Source organism: Gossypium hirsutum, chromosome A11, assembly GCF_007990345.1.
Source record: "Gossypium hirsutum isolate 1008001.06 chromosome A11, Gossypium_hirsutum_v2.1, whole genome shotgun sequence".
NCBI lineage: Eukaryota > Viridiplantae > Streptophyta > Magnoliopsida > Malvales > Malvaceae > Gossypium > Gossypium hirsutum.
The window spans coordinates 61,489,656-61,510,477 of NC_053434.1; the positions used below are offsets into that span (position 1 = coordinate 61,489,656).

General features: G+C 32.6%; 2 protein-coding genes, 1 long non-coding RNA gene and 1 pseudogene across 5 annotated transcripts; 2 read left to right on the forward strand and 2 right to left on the reverse strand.

Annotated features, from left to right (window-relative positions):
• Window positions 1-522: 522 nt before the first annotated feature.
• On the forward strand, window positions 523-11,213 carry LOC107957871 (uncharacterized). The gene is made up of 3 exons (XM_041082083.1): window positions 523-918; window positions 9,092-9,216; window positions 9,539-11,213. The coding sequence occupies exons 1-3, from the start codon at window positions 523-525 to the stop codon at window positions 10,584-10,586; spliced, it is 1,569 nt and encodes a 522-aa protein (XP_040938017.1). The 3' UTR covers window positions 10,587-11,213.
• An 807-nt stretch (window positions 11,214-12,020) lies between these two features.
• Window positions 12,021-14,008, reverse strand: LOC107893133 (UDP-glucuronate 4-epimerase 5-like; annotated as a pseudogene).
• A 1,123-nt stretch (window positions 14,009-15,131) lies between these two features.
• LOC121209907 (uncharacterized) lies at window positions 15,132-20,446 on the forward strand. 3 transcript variants are annotated; one of them, XM_041081827.1, is made up of 4 exons: window positions 15,143-18,619; window positions 18,718-18,789; window positions 18,968-19,035; window positions 19,238-20,446. In XM_041081827.1, the coding sequence occupies exons 1-4, from the start codon at window positions 18,516-18,518 to the stop codon at window positions 19,321-19,323; spliced, it is 330 nt and encodes a 109-aa protein (XP_040937761.1). In that variant the 5' UTR covers window positions 15,143-18,515; the 3' UTR covers window positions 19,324-20,446. The 3 variants fall into 3 exon arrangements, 1 of the variants encoding a protein (XP_040937761.1); XR_005905088.1 differs by having other exon boundaries at window positions 15,132-18,789; window positions 18,968-19,023; XR_005905087.1 differs by having other exon boundaries at window positions 15,132-19,023.
• Window positions 18,979-19,848, reverse strand: LOC107893141 (uncharacterized). The gene is made up of 3 exons (XR_001682737.2): window positions 19,566-19,848; window positions 19,386-19,453; window positions 18,979-19,303 (listed from the first exon to the last, which is right to left on the reverse strand). It is a non-coding gene; the product is annotated as an uncharacterized lncRNA (long non-coding RNA).
• Window positions 20,447-20,822: the final 376 nt, after the last annotated feature.

The window sequence follows — 20,822 nt, forward strand, 5'->3', positions numbered from 1 at the left end:
GGGACCTATTATAGGTACAAAAATATACAAAGAATGAATGAATTTAAGAATTATTGTTTGCATGGTATGATTATGAAGGAATGATTGAAGAAAGTCTAAAAAGACCAAGATAATTACTCCGACGGAAAGAATAAAACAATTACTTGTGGAAAGAATGAAAGAATATTTGCTCAACATGATAGCGGAAATGTACTTCATTGAAATAATGATGTTTGAACATGAGCCTATTTCACAAAGAAATTCTTATTGCCTCTAGGCTTAAAGCAACAAGATTGTTTTGAACATTACTTTGAGTAAGCTCTAAATACTACAGGAATGTCTTCTACAATCCAGTTACCTAGAACACTCCCAGGTTCATAAGGACGAATATCTAACAAAGTCCCCTCTTCAGTTGCTTCTTCGAATATGGCATTGATGTGCATATCTTTCAACATTTATTTGATGTCTTTTTTCTCCGACGTCCTTCGTTTGAGATGAATAATCCCTCTCGATACAAAAGTCTTCAATATGTGAGGGATTACCATGGGTTCCCACTTGATTTCTTCACCACTCAATCGTGTCTTTCTTCTCTCCTGGCTTTTTTCTAATTCTTTCTTCCTTTGTCTGGTATCTGGCCTGAACCCTAAACCAAAACGGTCACATTTGTCTTTCAACATCGGAACTTCAATTCTTCCTTGGAGATGTCTTCCAAGCCCCTTTCCTGGTAAAGCTCCTTTCCCTACCATCAACTATAGACCCATCCTCGTAGTTTTGGATATTTTCGGTGCTGGAATCTTGCTCCCTTCAATGATGAATGTTGCATTACAAACTCCAAGGACCGAAAAGAACATTCGATTGCTTCATCATCTATCTCCAAATATGGTACATCACTGCTTACAGCTGCAACAGATCCTTATAGCTGAAACGGGGAATTTGCGCGTTAGATCCTTCCCCTCGCGCGAGCATTCGATTGTGCCTTATTAGTTGAAACGGCATTGCATATTGGTATTTTTTTTATTTTATTTGTAAATTATCCCCTTTGTTTTAGTTTAATTTTAATTAAGTTTTTTTATTTTATAGTCATTTTTTAATTCTTGATTACTTATTTGTATATTTTGAACTACCTTGGTAATTTTTTTTTTATTGTAAAATTGTTTTTGTCATATCATCATCACATTTTGTATATTTTTTTTATATAAATGTTTTTTTTACGTTGTTGTGTATATAATATTCATAATAAAGATCATTTTAGTTTATGCATATTATTAATGTTATGTTATTTCATACATACAATGGTTTTTGACTCAATCCATATACTTTAACATATATTTTTGTTATTCTAATATGTTTTGTATACATGTTTTATATATTATTTAAATTATTCTTATACATATATATAAATATTTGATCTATAGACATCACCAAATCCATGTATTTTATACATATAGTTTTCTTCGTATACATAATTATGTTTTAAAATCTGTTACATCTATAATTTATGCTAAAATTAATTTAATTTTATAATTATTAATTTCATGCTATTCTTTACGAATAATTATTTCTAAATCTATTTATATGTATACATGATTTGTAAACTTATTACGTGTATTTCCTAATATTATATTTTATTATGTATTTTTGTTATCCTTTCATATCTTGTATATTATTGAAATTTTCCTTTATTATATGAATATTGCCAATTTTAACAAATGTTTTTAACACTTTGTATATTACTTGATTTAAAAATCTTCATTCTATAATACATATTTTAATGATTACATATACATCTTTAATTTGTTTTTTACAAATAGTTTTAAATTCATCAATTCATATATTATATATTATATGTTCATCATCATTTTTAAATTTGTCTTATACCATAGTGGTTTTTTTAATTTTCATTTTGTTTTGTATTTTGAATGGATTGTATTAGGCTATATATCATTGTTGTACTATTTCTTTCGTTTTTATTGTTATCCCAATTGTTCTCCATACGTACTTAGAAAGTTAGTTTATTAATCATATTCAATTGTTTGATTTGATTGATTAAATAAGGTTATGTTATCTTCGTTTACCAAGGATTATACTTTATGCATGTGTATCATCCCATATTTTCATCTTTTTTTTTTAGTTTACAAATGTTGCATTATAATTTTCAATTGAAAAAAAACTCTTCCATTTTATTTCAAGTAAAATCAATACATTTTAAAATAATTTGCAATCATTTATTTAAATTGTTTTTACAAAAACAAGGCAATGTTCAGTATCTAGAAATTCGAGAAATCGTGCCCTACCGTGCTGGGTTTTGATTTTTCGTATAACTAAATATTTGGACATCCTTTTGTAATTTTTGACCTAAGAGCTTTTGGAAGTCAAAACTCAATCGTGTTCTCAAAAGTATAAAGGATTATGTCCTATCGTGCTGGATGTGATGCTTTATGCCTTTGAAACGAGAAAGTATTGACGACTAGCTTACACCACTCAAACGTTTTAATAAGAACCATATTTCAAAATTTCTTTTCTAAAATCTTAAACATAAGGGCGGCACGTAATCAATCTTAAACATCTTAAACATAACCGCCCCATTTTTTTAAAATTTTACATAGATCAAAATTGTTTTAAATAAAACAAAATGTTATATTAGGTGATCCAATCACACCTAAACAAAAAAATTAGTGGCGACTCCACATTTGGTTTCAAAAATTCGATTACCGTTGTTTTCAAAAAAATGGTTTCGACAACGAGATTTTTGAATTAATAAGTTTTAAAGTGAATATTTTTTTATAGTGACGCAAATTTTAAAATCATTTTCTAGTTCATATTGGAGGAAGTGTACTAAAAGACTATAAGCCTATTATTGGCAGCTCTGCTCCAAATATTGTTTTAGTGTCGTAACCGGTACGACTTGGTGTGTAGGGTTGGGTGGGTCGATTTTATCCCCACATGGTGTGTAGGGCTGGTACGAAGATGGTGTGTAGCGAATGGATTGGGTAGGATTCTGTGTTTGCATACTGTACTGAAATGGGCTAAGGTCCAGACTGCCACTGATACTGTAATGGGATCAAGTCCAGACTGTTACTGCTACTGTAAGAGGGGCTAAGGCCCCTAACTGAAACTGAGGGCTTAGGCCCAAATTGTGTTTACTCTGATTGTATGCTTTTATGAGATTTCACGCACTGAGTTTTCGTAAACTCACTCATCTGTTAACTGTGCAGGAAATCCTCAGGCTTAGACGGATCGAGGTGACGGAGGACTCAGAGGTGGCCACTCGACGAAGTTTCTTTTAATATTATAATTAAGATTTTATTTTGGGTTTTATTATGTAATAAGGCCTCTATAATTTTTTTAAATTTTTGGGGTTTATTTATTTTTGATTCATATCTGCTAGTAGTAGGATGCGGGTTTTCAAAAGATATGCATGATTTACCAAAATACCACGAATACGCAAAACCATTTCAAAAGCTTTTGCGATAAACGAGATTTTTGAATTAATAAGTTTTAAAGTAAATACTTTTTGATAGTGACGCAAATTTTAAAATCATTTTCTAGTTCACACAAAGAGGCTAAATAAACATTGGGTTTTTCAAATGATTTCACGTTTTACGAAAAATACTTCAATGTGACATCGCTAGATTCGACCATAATGTCCAAGCCGAGTTTGGGGTGTTACATAATTTAACTTTTTATATGTAATCACAAGATGATATAATGACATGGATATATGTCATACTAATATTTTAAAAAACATTTTTAAATGTGTAAACAGATGTGGTGGTGAACTAATATAACTTTTTTTTATCTAATTGTAGGTTGCCACTTTTTATATGTGTAAATGGGTGTAGTGTTGGATTAATATAATTTTTTGTATGTAATTGCAAGCTGAAATAATGGGACGAGTGTATGTCATATTAATGTTTTAAATCTTTTAATATAATTTAATATAAAAAAATCTTTTAAAATAATTTAATATAAAATATTATTTATAAATTTCAGAAAATATGAAATAAAATATTCTAATATAATTTATAATAAAATATTAAATTAATTTGATATAAAATATTTGATATTTAAATATTATTATTTTGATAGAAAAATATTATTCTTTAATATTAACTTGACGTGGAAAATGTATTAAAATGTTAAAGGGCATATTCGTCATTTGAATTTTTTTTGCTATTACATATCTATTCCTCTCAATCAAACACTTGAATACTATTATAATACTCATTCTATTCCATCTAACCAAACCACTATTATGCCTATTCAGTTCCATTACAATCCTATTTTATTCTAGTAAACCAAAGTGTTGTAATTCTCTAGGTTATTCATTCTAATCTTGAATTTTTAACATATTTTAAAAAAAATTATCTTTTGACACTGGGCTACTGTCAATGCTAATGTGGACCGCCATGTCAACATTCATGTGTTAACTCATAACTATCACGTTAGTGTTGTCACTAGTTTCTAATGGTAAACATTGTTCAAAAGGACTCATTGATCCAAATTGTCAGTTTAGGGGCTTAATTGGTTTCAAAAATTTGCAAGGGTTTAAATGATTTTTTTAAAAGAAAATTTTTTGAGTGCCTTTTATACCATTAAACCTTAAAAAATCTGTTGTGACTCGTAAATCAGGGGTGTCGGGAAACATACTTTTGAAACCCCGCCTTTGTGAAACGGGCTTATTAATATTTATTTTATAATATTTTTAGAGTTACCTTATAAGTGAATTAAATGATAGTTAGACAATTTTAATTATTAGTGGTTAAAAAATTAAGTACAAGGATTAAATTAAATAGGTGATAAAATTTGTGTTGATATTAAATTGCAAAGTGGGATTAGATTAAGGACTTATTCAATGAATAGACCATTACTTATATGAACTTTTGATAGTGGATGTTTATGATGATTTTATGTATATATTAAATATATAAATATATTATGTATATGGAGACAATTAGTAATTTGGTTAGAATAAATAAAATATAAAATGAAAAGAAATTGTTTAATAAGGAAACAAATAGATTAGTGGGGGGAGACAGAAGAAAAAAAAATAAAAGCTTCATTTTCTCCTTGCATGCCGAGAAGGGGAGAAGAACATTCGGCCACTTTGTTTTATGCCTTAGAGCTCAATTTGGTTGGTAATTTTTTTGGTTCTTTCTTCATGGATTTTTTGCTTTTGGAATCCTAAGATCATGAGTTAAATTATCCATGTTAGAAATTTTACAATTGTTGATGTTAAAACAAGTTAGTATGGTAGAAAAATCTAAGTTATTAATGATATTGGGGTATATTTTTGAAGTTGAACTAGAAGTGGGAAGAATTGTAAGCTAATTCATGAGTTTGTGCATTGAAAATTTAAATTGTATCAAACTTTGAAATGTGGGGGTAAAATTTTTAATTTTGTGAAGTATAGGGACTGTTTTTGGTGGATTGTTATTTGCGCTAGAAATTTGGGTTGAATTACTAAGTTCATTGAGCAAGTAAAATATTTTGTGCTATGAGTTTTATTAGTATTAACTTTCAAGGAGTTAAATGCTATAAATTAAACTAGCATTGTGTTAAATTATAAAAATCAAGAATTTAGGGATTGTTAATAACTTATTTGTATATTTGGTTAGTTATGGAAATTAGAAGAAAATGTGATCAACTTAATTTTGATGTTAATAATTGAGTTGAGTAAATGTCAATTGTTGTTTGGTAAAAGTATAATTATGATCTAAGGTTAATTGATTTAATTAAAAACAAGTATGGTATTCAAATTAAGTAATTGAACTAATTTGTTAAACTTAGATAAAGAGAAGAATAGATCGAGTATCAACCGTGGGAAGGAAAAGATCACTGAGTAGGCGTCTTCGATTCATAGCATCCGTTGTATTATGGTAAGTTCGTATTCCCTGAACTCAAACTTTACAAATTGATTTAATTAATTTAGTTACTACTTGATGTATTTCTTTTGAGTCTTAGCATGTACCTAGGATGTCAATATTAAGATAATGTCCTTTTGTTTAGTAAATCCTAAGGAATATAGTTCTATAAGTTAAAAATGATTGTAAATACATGTTTGGAGCTATTATGTAAATGCTTTCAATTAGTGTTTGCTTAAATGATTTGGCCATTTTGGTATTAAACTTCTGATGCTTGATTAGTAAATGAAGGAAAGCTTATTTATTAAGCCTCTTGGTTGATAAGTGGTTGAGAATGATTAGTATAGGTTATGAAATTACAATATTCGATTATTTGAATGCTTGAACTTTAATTGAGGTACTTATGAATAGTGTATTGGTTGTAGATGTATGATTTAAATGCGGTGTCAATGAGGGCACATTGGTTAGACACTTAAGATGTTTTGTTTTGATATGTTTTTAGCATGTTTTATTGTGTTTTGACGTTGCTTAAGGTCCCTTTTAAAGTGTGCTTAGATAGGTTGAATGGTTATGCTTGTAATAGTTTTGAAAGAGCTTGTTTATAGGTGAAATTTTAATCCATATGGCTTGAGTCACGGGCGTGTGTCTCAGTCATGTGTGACACACGGCTTAGCGACATGGTCGTATGTCCCCTGTTGGTTCTTTTGCATGCAAGTCAATGAGCTACACGGCCTAGCACACAGACGTGTGGGGCAAGTTCGAAAGTTACACGGCCTGGCACACGGGCGTGTGACCCTACTCAGAGAGTTATACGGGTGAGGGCATGACCATGTATCCCTAGTTCAAAAGTTACACGGCCTGGCACACGGGAGTGTGTCTCGGCTGTGTGAGGCACATGGCTTGGCCACACAACCGTGTGACCCCCATAGTCAAAATTTTGTAACTTTTTCTTAAGCTTTCCAAATGATTTCAAATTGGCCCCGAATTGTTTCTAAGGTATTTTTAGGGCCTCGAAGGCTCAATTTAGGGACGATATGTATGTTTATGATTATGTATTAATTGTATATTTAAATGTTTTGATTGTAAGGTAATGCTTCGTAACCCTAATTTGGCTACAAATATAGGTTAAGAGTGTTACAAAATCAAGTATAATTGTTACCTCTATTAAAATTCTTCTTTTAAATTCACTAGTACAACATTCTGAAATTAAAAAATAATGTTGAAAATGTTGATGTGGATTTTTTTTTCTAAAAACTACCCATTCGGACTCATCATGATAAAATATTTTTTTAGTTGGAATAGTGTTCTTAAGAAATATTGATGTCAACATTCTAATTAAAATAGTTAATAATATTAACTATTTACACTAGCAATTGACATTATAAAAGTAGAGCGACCAAATTATATCAAAAAAATTAAAAGCATAATGATAAATTTAGCCCTTAACATTTACATCCTTTGCCAATTTGATCTTTATTCTATTTTTAAAGTTAAATTTGTTCATTAACATTTCAAAAATAGTCAAATGATTATTAATCACTCAAAAAGAGTCAAATTGGTTTTTTTTTAAACGAAAACTCTACCTAAAACATTAATTTAAACGTGACAATATGCACTTCATGCTCTTTTTTATTTTTTTGAATTTTTATAATTTTATAAATTTCTTTTGTATTTTTATAAATTTTAAATTATTTATCGATGTGACATATAAGACAAATAGTGTCATGTTAGCATAAAGTATACATGAACTAGCATGTGAGTTGCCACAACAATAGTATTGAAAAATTAATTTTGTTAATCAACGTTGCTTTAAAAAAAAAGCAATTTGATTATTTTTAAAAAGTTAATTGACAGATTTAACTAAAAATAATAATGGTCAAATTGACAAAAAATATAAACATTACGGGTTAAATGTGTCATTTTGAAAATTAAATCTGAAGTTTTAGCATAATATAAGGGCTGAAAATTATTATTTTTATAATGTAAAAAATCAAGGCAAAAATAAAAGGGGGGGAAGCAAGGTGTTAATCTCTAAGATATTTAAGGCAGTCAAGATATTATTATTGAAAAGTTAATAATATTAACTATTTGGACTAATTAATAACATTATAAAAATATAGAGATAAATTTATATTAAAAATTAAAATATAGAGATTAAATCTTAAATTTAAAAATAATAGAAGGGCTAAAACTAAATTTTAACCGTTTCTTATGATACAATGATACCAATCAAGATACACATGTCAACCAAAGAAACCCTTAAATATTCATTTTATATATAGTTAAATAGATAATTGCATTAATATTCAAAATCTCCTTCCTTCCAACAAGTTAGATAAAAAAAAATATATAAAACAAATTAGCCTTCTTAAATGTCTTAAAGTAGAAGTATAAATAGAGATTCAGTTATATTGCATTTTATTCTTGTTATATAAAAATAGATAAATTAGTATATGTATATTAAATTAAATAATAAATTAATCTTTTTTATTAAAAATGATATTCACTTTTACTATTCAAATCTCATGCCAACATATATGAATTAATTTTTAATAGTAAAAGTAGATAAAATTTTAATAGAAAAACTCATTTACTTTTGATCCAATGTATAAAAACTAATTTACTACTTATTTGAGTAAAAAAAATGTAACTCAACTATTAGTACAATAATTTTTATGGTAATTTTATGAGTCTTTACCTATCAACGGTCACATGTTTTCATATAGCGGGAAACATTTTCTCTCGCTTTAGATTAGCATAAAATTAAAGTAGTGTTGACGCACCGATGACACTAGTAAATTGTTTTTATTTTTTTTTCTTTCATCATAAATATTCATATTTTCATGAGTATTTTTAAAAATTTATATCGATGCCACTTGACATAATGACGGGATAATTTTTTTTTTAAATCTTAATGATTGTTGCATGATTAGTCAAAGTGGGGTGGTACTATCAATGTGTCAGACTGCACTAAAGAATACTGTTACAAATACTCTATTTTTATAATTAATTTGTTCATCACCTCATTTTTATATTTAAATAGTTTTTTAATATTATTTTTATAAGGAAGTGAATAAAAAGTATTTAAAAAATAAATAAAAAATTATACTATAGTACGGGATAATTTATAGTCAAATTTATAAAATTTACAGAAATAAAATTGATAATTTTGTACCTATAAAAAATTCTAGAAAAATAGATGGGCCAAATAAAAAAGTTTGCCCTTTTTATTTATTTATTAATACTAGAAAATAAGAGCCACAAATTGGATCTATAAATTAAGCGCAAAGGCTTCACCAGGGACTGCTCAAGTCTCCCTTCGCCGCCCCTTTCACCCGGTTGTTCTTCTAACACTTGTTTACACTACTTCAAGGTATGAATATTCTGATCTTTCTCTTTCATCTATCACAATTTCATTCCTTCCTTTTTAATTAGAAAACATTCAGTAGAAGTTTATGCATGTTCGTATCTCTTTTTCATTGATATCAAAACCTTCCTTTTCATCCTATTCATTTCAAGGTTAACCAATCTCTGCCTTTTTTATTTTTTTTCTCACCCATTTCGCTGTTAGGCGATGCTTCCTTCCACAATTCATCAGATGAAATTTCCATCATGCTTCACCTGTTTCCTAGCATCAGTAACTCTGTACAATCTATAATATTTAAAACCCTAAACCCCTGTATCTCTCTGTCTAGACTTTGTCATTTCAAAGCGAAAAGGGGTTTCGATTCTTTAAACCAAACATCATCTGTCCAAAATAGTGTTGCAGTGTTTTGGGATTTGGATAACAAGCCCCCAAATGCATTCCCTCCATTTGAAACCGTTGTTAAGTTGAAAACAGCAGCTTCTTCATTTGGGGTTGTAAGGTCCATGGTGGCCTATGCTAATCAACATTCGTTTAGCTACGTACCAAAAGCTGTTCGGGAGCAGAGAAGAGAGAGGAAACTGTTGAATCAGTTGGAAAATAAAGGCGTGATCAAGTCAATTGATCCATATGTTTGTAAAGTTTGTGGGAGAAGATTTTACACTAACGAGAAACTTGTTAACCATTTTAAGCAAATTCATGAGCGTGAGCATCAGAAGAGGGTGAATCAAATAGAATCTGCTAGAGGGAGCAGAAGGGTGAAATTGGTGGGTAAGTACTCGATGAAAATGGAGAAGTACAAAAATGCCGCTAGGGAGGTTTTGACACCGAAAGTTGGGTATGGTTTAGCTGATGAGTTGAAAAGGGCAGGGTTTTGGGTTGGGACTGTCTCAAATAGGCCACAAGCTGCAGATTTTGCATTGAGGGATCACATAGTGGATGTGATGGATAAGAGGAAAGCCGAGTGTTTGATGCTCGTGTCTGATGATTCCGATTTTGTTGGTGTTTTGAAGGAGGCGAAACTGAGGTGTTTGAAGACGGTTGTTGTGGGGGATGCCGATGATGGGGCATTGAAAAGAGTCGCAGATGCTGGGTTTTCTTGGACAGAAATATTGAAGGGAAAAGCTAAGAAAGAGGCAGTATCCGTTGTGGGGAAGTGGAAAGACCGTGATATCTTGAAGAAACTAGAGTGGACTTATGATCCAGAGGTGGAGAGGAAGTTTTATGGCTCTGAAGATATGTTTGATGAGGAGAGTGAGGATCTGGATTTTGATGGTAGTGATGATGGAAACAGTTCTGATTATATGCATAAGGAAGATTCTGGTGCATGGTGGGAGTTGGACACTGACTCTGATGCTGACTCTTCCAAGTCGCAATAATAATGCAGATTTTGCCTTCGCCATCGTAGCTTACCGAGTTCGTATCAAGTTATCAACTTGAGTACGTTAACGTCTGCATTGTGGTTCAGAAGCTGGGTTCGTTCCTTGAGATGAAATTTCGATGATCCCTTTCTGACTTTTAGATAACTTTATCGAACATCTTAAACCATATTTCTGACTTCTAAAATAATATAATTATTCTTTTGTTCTTGCTTTACAATGAGTCATTCGTGCGATCTTCAAGAAGTTTTTTCTTACCATAAGCGAATTCCTAGATAAGAGAGATGTCACAGTGGATGCTGTAAATCTGATACCGGACTTGGTGAATTTTGACATCCTTAAGAAAAGGATCTTATGGTAGGAGATTTGATGCTCGAGGAAGAAAGGCATCGGCTGTATTTTCTGTGGTTTACAGTACATAAAATGCAAGATGTAGTTTTGTCGTGTTCATCTATATGTAGACGAAGATTAAACGTTGGACCTAGTTGTAGATAATACAACAGCAATGATTAATAAATACTCGTATTAATGTTCCCTTTGCTAGGATGATGTTTGCTGCTGTAAAATAAAAGGGTTCACTTGTTTAAGTGACCACAAATGGAAAAATGATACACATAATTCTTTTCATGCATTTGATCATGCTTTCAACATTTTGCAAGTTCCTAGCTCAAATATTTCCCCTTTTTTCTTTTCCTTTTTCTTGAAACAAGATAGTCTATGAGTTTGCAGGTAAAAAGGCCTTTGTATTAGGAGTTAAATTGTATTTTACTTTTTTTACTAAAAAAATGAGTAAATTAGCATATGTATGTTAGATTGTTAAAATTTATAGAATAAATTAAACAATTACACATGATACATGTAGAGAATCAGTTTTTAAAAGTAAAAATAGATGAAATTTTTAACTAAAAGACTAATTTGCTCTTTAATCTAATATTCAAGGATTAATTAACCTATTTTTTGAATAAAAGGGGCACAATGGAATACAACTTCTAATACAAGAGACTTCGCGATATTTTTACCTAGTTTTTAATAATATACTACACCTTAATGCCAATGCCGTCAGAACAATACCATGGATGCCATGCAATGTAACAAGTTTGACCTGCTTAACTAGGTCATTCTGTGAAATGCCTAGATTCAAGGCTAAAAGAAATAATTGGTCTTAATTGAAATAAATCCTCACTTTTTTCCATCCTTTGTACTAAGCAAAACCTAAGGATGTGTACTGCGTTCTCCACAACAAGCTCTGAAAACATGTGCTTTTTTCATACTAAAAATTGCGTGTTATAGCTAAGAATTTGAGACAACATAACCATTCTAAAGGCCAAGTAAAGAATACAGCCAAAACAAACAAGTTAAGACATCATACGTCTTCAAGATTTTCCAACCAAAACTGGTAGGCAAAACCAGGGGAATTCTATAGACAAAATATCATTTAAAAGCACGTTGCAGCGGTTGCAATTTTATTGAAATAACTGTACGGTTGAGAAAACAAAATGAACCAGCATTCAGAACATCTTTTCGATCCATCAGTCATGAACTGTACAAGGCTTAAAACTGCTAAAAGAAGCTTCCAAGAGAAAAGAAAGCAACACGTGGAATAACAACTAAAATGCTGCTAGCTTTCCATCACTACGAATTGGGACGAGAGGCCCACCCTACAGGCAAAGCAGAATAGCACCCCTACTTGCATGATTATATCAAGCATACGATGAAGTAAATGCTCAATAAACCACCAAATGAACACAACATAGAAGTAATCAATATCAACTAAAATGAGAAAAAAAAAATGAGAAAGTTTCACTAAGAACTCTTCTTCTTTGACCTCGAATAAAAACTGAGGTACCATCTCACTAACTTCTTCAACCCTGCCTCCAAATCAGTCGCCGGCTTGTAACCGAGCTCCATCATTGCTAAGGTAATATTGGCGTGTGTAAACTCCACATCCCCATTTCTTGGTAATGGCACTACTTTCTTCTTAGCTTTCACCTTTAAAATCTTCTCCAATATACTAACCAACGTACTCACAGGTACAGGCGAAGTATTCCCCAAATTAAAAATCCTCAATTGTGCAGGCCCTCTTTTCTTTCCCCCACTCCCTGTACTCTTCTTTGCCGTATCCAATGCTCCCAAACACCCTTTCACTATATCATCGATATAGGTAAAATCTCTAGCCACACTACCCTTATCTGGTGATTCATATACAGTGATAGTTTTACCTTTCATTATATCTTTAGTGAAAAATAAATATGCCATATCGAGCCGACCCCAGGGACCATAAACCGTGAAGAATCGCAATCCAGTTAATGAAAGTCCATAAATATGATTATAAGTATGCGCAATTTCCTCACCAGCTTTCTTTGTAGCAGCATATAAACTAGCAGGTTGATCAGTTCTATCTTTCTCTGAAAATAGGACCTTAGAATTCAAGCCGTATACCGAACTTGAAGATGCCCAGATAATTGCCGGTTGAAGGTTGGCCGATTTCGACACTCCAGTAAGTTCACAAATCCAGCAATGTTACTATGAACATAAGATCCTGGGTTTTGCATAGCGTAACGAACACCTGCCTGAGCTGCTAAATGCATTACGTGAGTAAACAAAACGGCATCGAACAGTTGCTCGAGAAGACCCTTGTCGTTGATGTCGCCTTCGACGACAAAAACCCAAGCTTTTTCGAGGATCTTCTGGCGAGCCCTTTTCAGGGTTGGATCATAGTAATGGTTAAAGTTGTCAAGGCCAAGGACACCGTCTCCACGGCGTTTAAGAGCGAGGGAAACATGGGTTCCGACGAAACCGGCGGCGCCGGTCACAAGGACGGTGTTACCGGTGGTAGAGCGAGGACGGGCAGATTTGCGGATTAGTTTGTGGGAAAGAGAGAGTGGGGTGCGGTGGGACCCAGTAGATAGGTGGCGGCGCAACGATGGTTTGGAAGAAGGGGAGTAAAGTAGGAGGAGGAAGATAAGGAGGACGGAAAGGAAAAGGGTGGAATAAAGGGTTAGCTTGGAAAGAGAGGAAGATGCGGCGGAGGAGTTGAAACGGAAAGCTTTGTCGGGTTTGTATTTGCCAGGAGTGGATGGAATGTTGTCAAGGTGTGACATTTGGAACAATATAAGATGGGATTTAGGATTAGGGTTCAGATTTTTAGTGGTGACGGCGGTGGCGGCGACAGCGGAGAAAGAGGAGGAAGAAAAAAAAGGAAGGTTTGGCTTTTTTTTATACAAATAACCTTAAAAAAAATTAATTAACAAAATGACTTAAGGAAAAAATTATTTAAGGAAATAACCTATTTTGAACAATGTAATTTAGCGTCCTCGATTGGTTAGATGGCACCATCTACTTTTCAGTTAGCATCTTTAACTAATCATTTGGTTTTAAAGAAAATAAAAATTTTGATATCATGATTGTGTCAAGTGCCATTTATATATTTTTAAAATATGAGTGAAAATAATATTTGTAGCATCAATCATTTAAAAAAAATATTTGTATTTTTAAATATACATGAGAAAATATAAAAAAAAATATTTTATGGATGCAATCGGTATATTAGGTGGCATCAGTGAAAATTAAAAAATAAGTAACATAAAAAGAAAAAAAGCAGAAAGAATTTTAGTAGTTTATTTTTCTGTTTCACTTTTTTTTTAATTTTTATTAGTGCCACTTGGCACACGAATGCCACCTATAAAATAATAGTATTTTTTGTATTCTCTTTTGGTGTAAATTCGAAAATACAAATATCAATTTTTAAATTTATATATTTGAAATGTTATTTAGACATGACAAATAATTGCAAATTTAATTTTGTTTGGTAAAAAGAAATTGAAAGTAGATATTGGGTTTTAAAAAACATTATTTATGTTATTAATTGATAGTTATAATTGTAATATATAGGTATTTGAATAGTTAAGGTACAAGTCTTGTTATATATAATTGTTTAAGCTCCTAGTTTTATTTTATGTGAGTTTTACTTTGATGGATTGATTTTAGTCTAAATTATTAGGATTCTTAGTTTATTTGTGTTATATATTAATTTGATTTTACTTTATAGTTTATTAGGCATGTATTTGTAATTATATTATAATTGTATTGAATTTATATTGTAAACTCTAAAAAAGTCAAGAATGCTCTCTCTTAGTCTCTTAGATAAATAGCGCTGCCTGTGGATGGGTCTGAGTAAAGTGGTGACTTTAAAGGGAATGGAGAAGGATGATATCTCTCTCTTGAAGGAGGAACTGATTCAGTCGTCCGTTAAAAGCTTGCTGGTAGTTCCAGGTGAAAAACCGACGTTGTTATGCATTGTGTGGATTAAAAAATCTCACAATCCAGATAGTTTTCAAGCTTAATTAAAAAGTATTTGGCAGACTAAGAAGAAATTTGAGATATAGGTTACAAGATAAATTTTGTTTTAAATTTCATTTGAAGATGAAGAGGATCTGGAGTTGACTTTGGAGGGACAATCATGGCTTTTTTTATGGCAATTGATTATTTTTGATAAATTATTGGAATCGATGGAACGAAGCAAAATAGATTAGTGGCGTCTCTTTTTTGGGTCAAAGGGGGTCCTTGTCCCTCAGAGTGTGATTGAAAGGATCTTATGCAAGCAATTGGATCCACCTCTAGGGGAGTGCTTAGATCGAAAGTCAAAGGTGATTTTTATAGGATTAAATTGTAGATGAATGTGCAAACACCTTTAAGAAGGGGATTTTTATTCTAACTGAGTCGCAATAGAGAATTTGGGTCCATGAAAATTTGCATGGAGTTTACTTTAGGTGTGGACAGATGGGGCATAGTATTAACGAGTGTATCAAGGTTACACTAAAGGTTAAAGACCTACCCGAGGATGAGTTACCATATTCGCTGGCTCTTAAGGCAAAATTAAATTTCTTGGGTAGAAAGAGTTTAAAGCTAAAATCCGTTGCGAGGAAATCAATGAAGCAATGGTCGTATACTAGAGCAGATGAAGAAAATGTGGCGGCACAATAAAATTAGTGAGGTCAGTCCATTCTCTAGGAGTGGAGGCAAACGTCAAATCGACGAAAATGAGAGCTGTGGTGGAGTTTGAGTTTGACTCGAAAACTATTAGTGTGAGGAGAGATTTCAGGAATGGCTTGGTTGATAAGGATTGTGAAACTGATAAAATCTTTCCAAGACTTTGATTGGGAAAATATGGATCATGATGAATCTCTTAATGAGATAGGGCACAATATGAAAGTGGATGAGGTCTAATCTGAGGTCATGCGTTCATGGAAAAAGAAAAAAGACATGAGAGGAAATTGACGAGTAGGGGAATTTTTCCAAGCATTGAGAATGGAAAAAGAGCGAAAATTGTTGAGAAAGACTCAGATGATTTAATGACTATCGTTACAGAAAGGAATTCTTCGAAGTAAGATTTAGCTTCACTTTATCAGGGATCGACGGCTGCCAAGAGCCAAGCCAACCAGGCGTAATGAAAATCATATGTTGGAATGTCCATGGTTTAAGGGGTCCATAGGCAGTGCATCGTCTTCAACATGTGCTGAAGCAATTCAGTCTCCAAATCGTCTTTTTCATGGAGACAAAACTTGATGGGAGAAAGGTAGAAAGGGTAAGAAAATGTTGTGGTTTTATTAATAGGATAGACATAAGGGCTAAGGGAACTAAAAGGAGCATGGAAGGAAAAGACGTCCATTGATTTGAGATGTTATGCATCAAAATTTATTGATGTGGTGGTTAGAAGCTGTGAAAAGGATTGGCACTTCACAGGTTTTTATAATTCCCAGTTTGCAAGTCAAATGAGTAATTCATGGAATGATCTTAAAAGGCTAGGGTTGAATACTGATCTCTCGTGGCTTGTTTGTGGAGGCCTTAATAAAATTATGTACGCTTTTGAGAAGAACGAGGGTTTGCCTAGGGAAGAAATGAAAATGGAGTTGTTTAGAGAAACATTGGAGGATTGTCAACTTTTTGATAAAGGGTACTCGAGGCCATGATTTACTTCGGAGTAAGACAATATGCCTGAAACAAATATTAGGGAAATGTTAAACAAGGGGTGGCAAATGAAGATTGGTTAAAAAGTTTCCCAAATACATTGATTTGTCATTTACCACATTCTTCCTCAGATCATTGCCCCCTATTAGTGCAATTAGGTCATAAGGAAGGAGGGAAAGTAGTTAGCGATTTTAAATTTGAAGCTTGGTGGACTATGGAAGACTCGTTCGAAGGGGAAGTAAAAAAAATATGGAAAATGACTAAGGGGGATATCTTTTCAAAATTAAAGAGGCTTCAGTTCGATTTGAGAGGATGGACTAGACGTATTAAGGGGAAAAGGAATAAGTTTAAAAAGCATTTGACTAGGAAGCTAGAGAGCTTAATGGCAACCAATCATGACGATGATAATTTGGTAGATTTTATTGATACAAAAATTCAATTCAATATGGAAATTAAGAAGGACGAGGTGTTTTAAGAGCAAAGGGCAAGAGCAAATTAGTTTAAAGCTAGGTATAAGAATACGTCTTTCATAAATTTGCCTCTCAATAAAAGAGAATGAATACTATTAAATGTTTGGCTTATGGTGGTGGTAGAACTGGAAATCACAATGAAATGAAAAACATAGCGAGGAATTTCTTTTGGAATCTTTTCACATCAAAAAGAGGGGCAATGAGGATGGACCATATTTTATCGGGAGTTGAAAAATGTATCTCTGAAGAAGCTAATATGGCTTTAACTACAGCATATAAGAAGAGAGAAGGTTTTAGAACTTTAAGAGATATGGGCCCCACTAAGGCACCAGGGTTGATAGTTTTCCAGCTATCTTTTTCCAAAGATGTTGGCATATTATGGGTAAAGAGGTAAGCCAATATTGCTTAGGAGTTCTTGATAATGATTTGGATTTTAAACCTATGAATGTCACAAACATTTTTCTGATTTTAAAAATTCCAAATCCTACTAGTATGGCAAACTTTAGACCAATTAGCCTTTGTAATGTTATATACGAAGTGATTGCTAAAATGGTTGCTAATCGCTTTCAAAAGGCCTTGGAGGATTACATTGATAGTTCACAGAGTGTCTTTGTGTCGGAGAGATTGATTTCAAATAATGTATTACTTGCCCATGAAATTCTTCACACATTTGGTCAGAAAAGGAGTGGTAGGAAAGGTCTAATGGCATTTAAGTTGGACATGAATAAAACATACGATAGAGTGAATAGGGTTTTGTGTGTGCTATAATAGAGAAAATGCGTTTTCATCTGGCTTGGGCAAATTTAGTGTTGAAGTGTATATCATCAATATCGTACTCAGTTAGTATAAATTGAAGGGTGAGAAGATCTTTTCAACAAACTAGAGGACTCCGATAAGGGGACCAAGTCCTTTTCTCTTTCTTATATATAGTAAAGAGCTTTTGTCCCTTATGCAGCTTGCTACGAAAGAGGAGTTAGTAAAAAAGGTTAAAGCGAGTAAAAGCGAGCCACAGGTTTCCCATCTTCTTTTTGCAAATAATTGTATACTTTTTGGCAAGGCGACAATGAAAAGAACTAATGTCTCAAAAAATATTTTGAAGGAGTATGAAGTTAGTTGGGGACAATATGTGAACTTTGATAAGTCCACGATCTTCTTCAATACGAATACTTGTGAATTGATGCAAGTACAAATTTCTAGTGCTTTGGAGATAAGGTATTCGAATAACCCAAAAAAATATTTAGGTCTCCCTAATATGGTGGGTCAAAAGAAAAAAGCCTCTTCTCATATTTTCAAAGATCGTATAAAGCAAAAGATTGATAGCTGGAATACTAGGTTTTTATCTCTAGAAGGAAAGGAGGTGTCTATTAAGTCTATTTTACAGACCATTCCAACCTATTCGATGTCTTTTTTCTTTCTTCCAAAATCTTTGTGTGAGGAAATGGAGAATATAGTAGCACAATTTTGGTGGGAAAAAGGTCATGGAAAATGAGGAATGCATTGGTGTGAATGGGGTAAACAGTGCAAGTTGAAGGAGGATGAAGGTTTGGGTTTTAGAAGCTTTGCTAAATTTAATGTGGCGCTCCTCGCCAAACAAGGGTGGAGACTTATTTCTAATCCTAATTCATTATTGGGTAAGGTGTTGAAAGCAAAATATTACCCAAATTCAGATTTTCTAAACTCAAGTTTTATGGCAGGAGTGTCCTATACGTGGAGAAGTATCTGGGCAGCGAAGAAGACATTACAAGATGGTCTGTACTGAAGGATAGGTACAGGCAACAATATCTATATCTTTAATCATGCATGGATCCCAAGTTCCGTTAATTATAAAATTTCTAATCCAGTTCGAAATTGTTATATGGAATTAGTTGATGAGCTCAATAGTGTTAATAGAGAATGGAGCAGTGTGATTATTACCGATGTTTTTGATTTTGTTGACGCCACCAGGATTCTTCGAATTCCGCTCACAAAAATCCCGCATAATGACGGGCTGATGTGGAGAGGTGAGCCCTCTGGTGAGTTCACTGTTAGAAGTGTCTACAAACTATTACAAGTTGAGATATATGATCCTAATTTAGAGGAATTACAAACTATGTCTAGAATTTACTATCAAAGACTATGGAGCCTTAATCTACCTTCTAAACTTAGAATTACAGTTTGGCGTATTTCAAACAATTTTATCCTATCTATGTCAAACTTGTATTTTAAATGACTCAGGGACTGCAATATGCCCAAGATGCAGGGATGGAGTTGAAACCTTAGCGCATGTCTTTCGTAGTTGCCCTGTTGCCAATGAAGTTTAGGGATTAATGGGGTTATCAGTGGTTCTCTCTAATGTTAATCAGGAGTGGATTGAGTGGCTTACCTGGGTTTTTAACATTTGTTCAACATCGCAGTGCCGGATATTTTGCTGTACCCTTTGGGCTCTGTGGACTGAAAGAAATAAAAGAGTTCATGAGCATACGATTCAGTCATGCAGAGAGATCTCTAACTTGATTCATAGATACATCTGTGAGTTAGATGGCTTCGAGGAAAATGTGCATACCAAGGTGGTCGACATTACAAGATGGGAGCCTCCTTCTAGGGAGTAGGTCAAGATTAACTTTGACGCGGCATTTGACAGGGCTCTTTTCAGTCAAGGTCAGGTTTGTTGCGAGAAATGCAAGAGGAAGGGTGGTTGTCTCTAGATCAACTATACATAAGAACGTTGGCTCGGCTTTTACAGCGGAGGCCCTTGCCTGATTTAGGGCAGCTCAAATAGGGATCGATTTGGGCATAACAGAAATAATTTTAGAAGGAGATTCACTTTTGACTATTAAAAAATGCAAATCAGTCTCTACTGATAAGTCAGAAATCTCTCCCTATATTCGAAAAATTAAGAGCATTTTAGGGAGTTTTTGAAAAATATGTTTCATGCATGTTAGAAGATCGGCGAACAAGCTTGCTGAAGCTATAGCTTCTGAAAGTTTGAGAAAAGGTGAGGAGTTTTACTTGAGGAGCTCTATCCCGAGATATGCTATGAAGATTCTAGTAGACGATTGGATTCGCGAACCTAATTGAGGCTTGTAGAAGAGTTCAAATTGCGGGTCCTTGGGTGAAACAAAGGCTTTGTAGATTTGGTCTTAATGAAATGAAACTTCTGGACACAGGGATGGGAATTTGGAAAGTTTTTAGGGAAATGGAAGTAGTCGGTCATTAGTGTTGAATAAGAGGATGGGACGGGTAAATGTTTTCCCTAGGCAATGGGCTATTTCTTTTTCGCATTAGGTTTGGGTTGTTTAGTCTTGGACCTGTATGGTTTTAAGCCCGTTTTTAGTACTGTTTGTTTTATGTGGTCTTTGCATATTAATTATAGCCCAAGCTTTTCTTAAAAAAAATTGTAAACACTAAAAAAATTAAGGTATAATGATTTATTTCGCCCTCCAAGTTTATCCTTGATTTTATTTTTAACCTTTAAACTTGCATTTTTGCTTAAATCACCATAAATGAATGAAAAAGTTAACATTTTTTTAACTTTGTTGTTGATGTTGCATACACATGGATTGTCATGTGGATGACATGTCAATTTAATTAAATTTTTAGATTTTAAAAAATATCAAAAATATTTTTAAAATATTTTTAAAATTTAAAAATAATTATAAAAATTATAAAAAATTATTTTAATATTTTTAATTTTAAAAAATTAATTAAATGATTACATGACAATCCACATATATGCTACATCAACAAAGTTAATAAACGTTAACTTTTCCATCTATTTTGGGGTTGATTTGACAAAAAATTCAAGTTTTTTAAATCTTAA

Bases quoted from the DNA above. Each gene is read 5' to 3' on its own strand.
- LOC107957871 (XM_041082083.1), top strand. From the start codon at position 523: ATGGGTTCCCACTTGATTTCTTCACCACTCAATCGTGTCTTTCTTCTC. The intron at 919-9,091 runs GTTAGATCCTTC...TATTAATACTAG, and splicing joins CTGAAACGGGGAATTTGCGC to AAAATAAGAGCCACAAATTG. The intron at 9,217-9,538 runs GTATGAATATTC...CTCTCTGTCTAG, and splicing joins CTTGTTTACACTACTTCAAG to ACTTTGTCATTTCAAAGCGA.
- LOC121209907 (XM_041081827.1), top strand. From the start codon at position 18,516: ATGCATTGGTGTGAATGGGGTAAACAGTGCAAGTTGAAGGAGGATGAA. The intron at 18,620-18,717 runs GTGGAGACTTAT...GTTTTATGGCAG, and splicing joins GCGCTCCTCGCCAAACAAGG to GAGTGTCCTATACGTGGAGA. The intron at 19,036-19,237 runs GTGAGTTCACTG...TAAATGACTCAG, and splicing joins GTGGAGAGGTGAGCCCTCTG to GGACTGCAATATGCCCAAGA.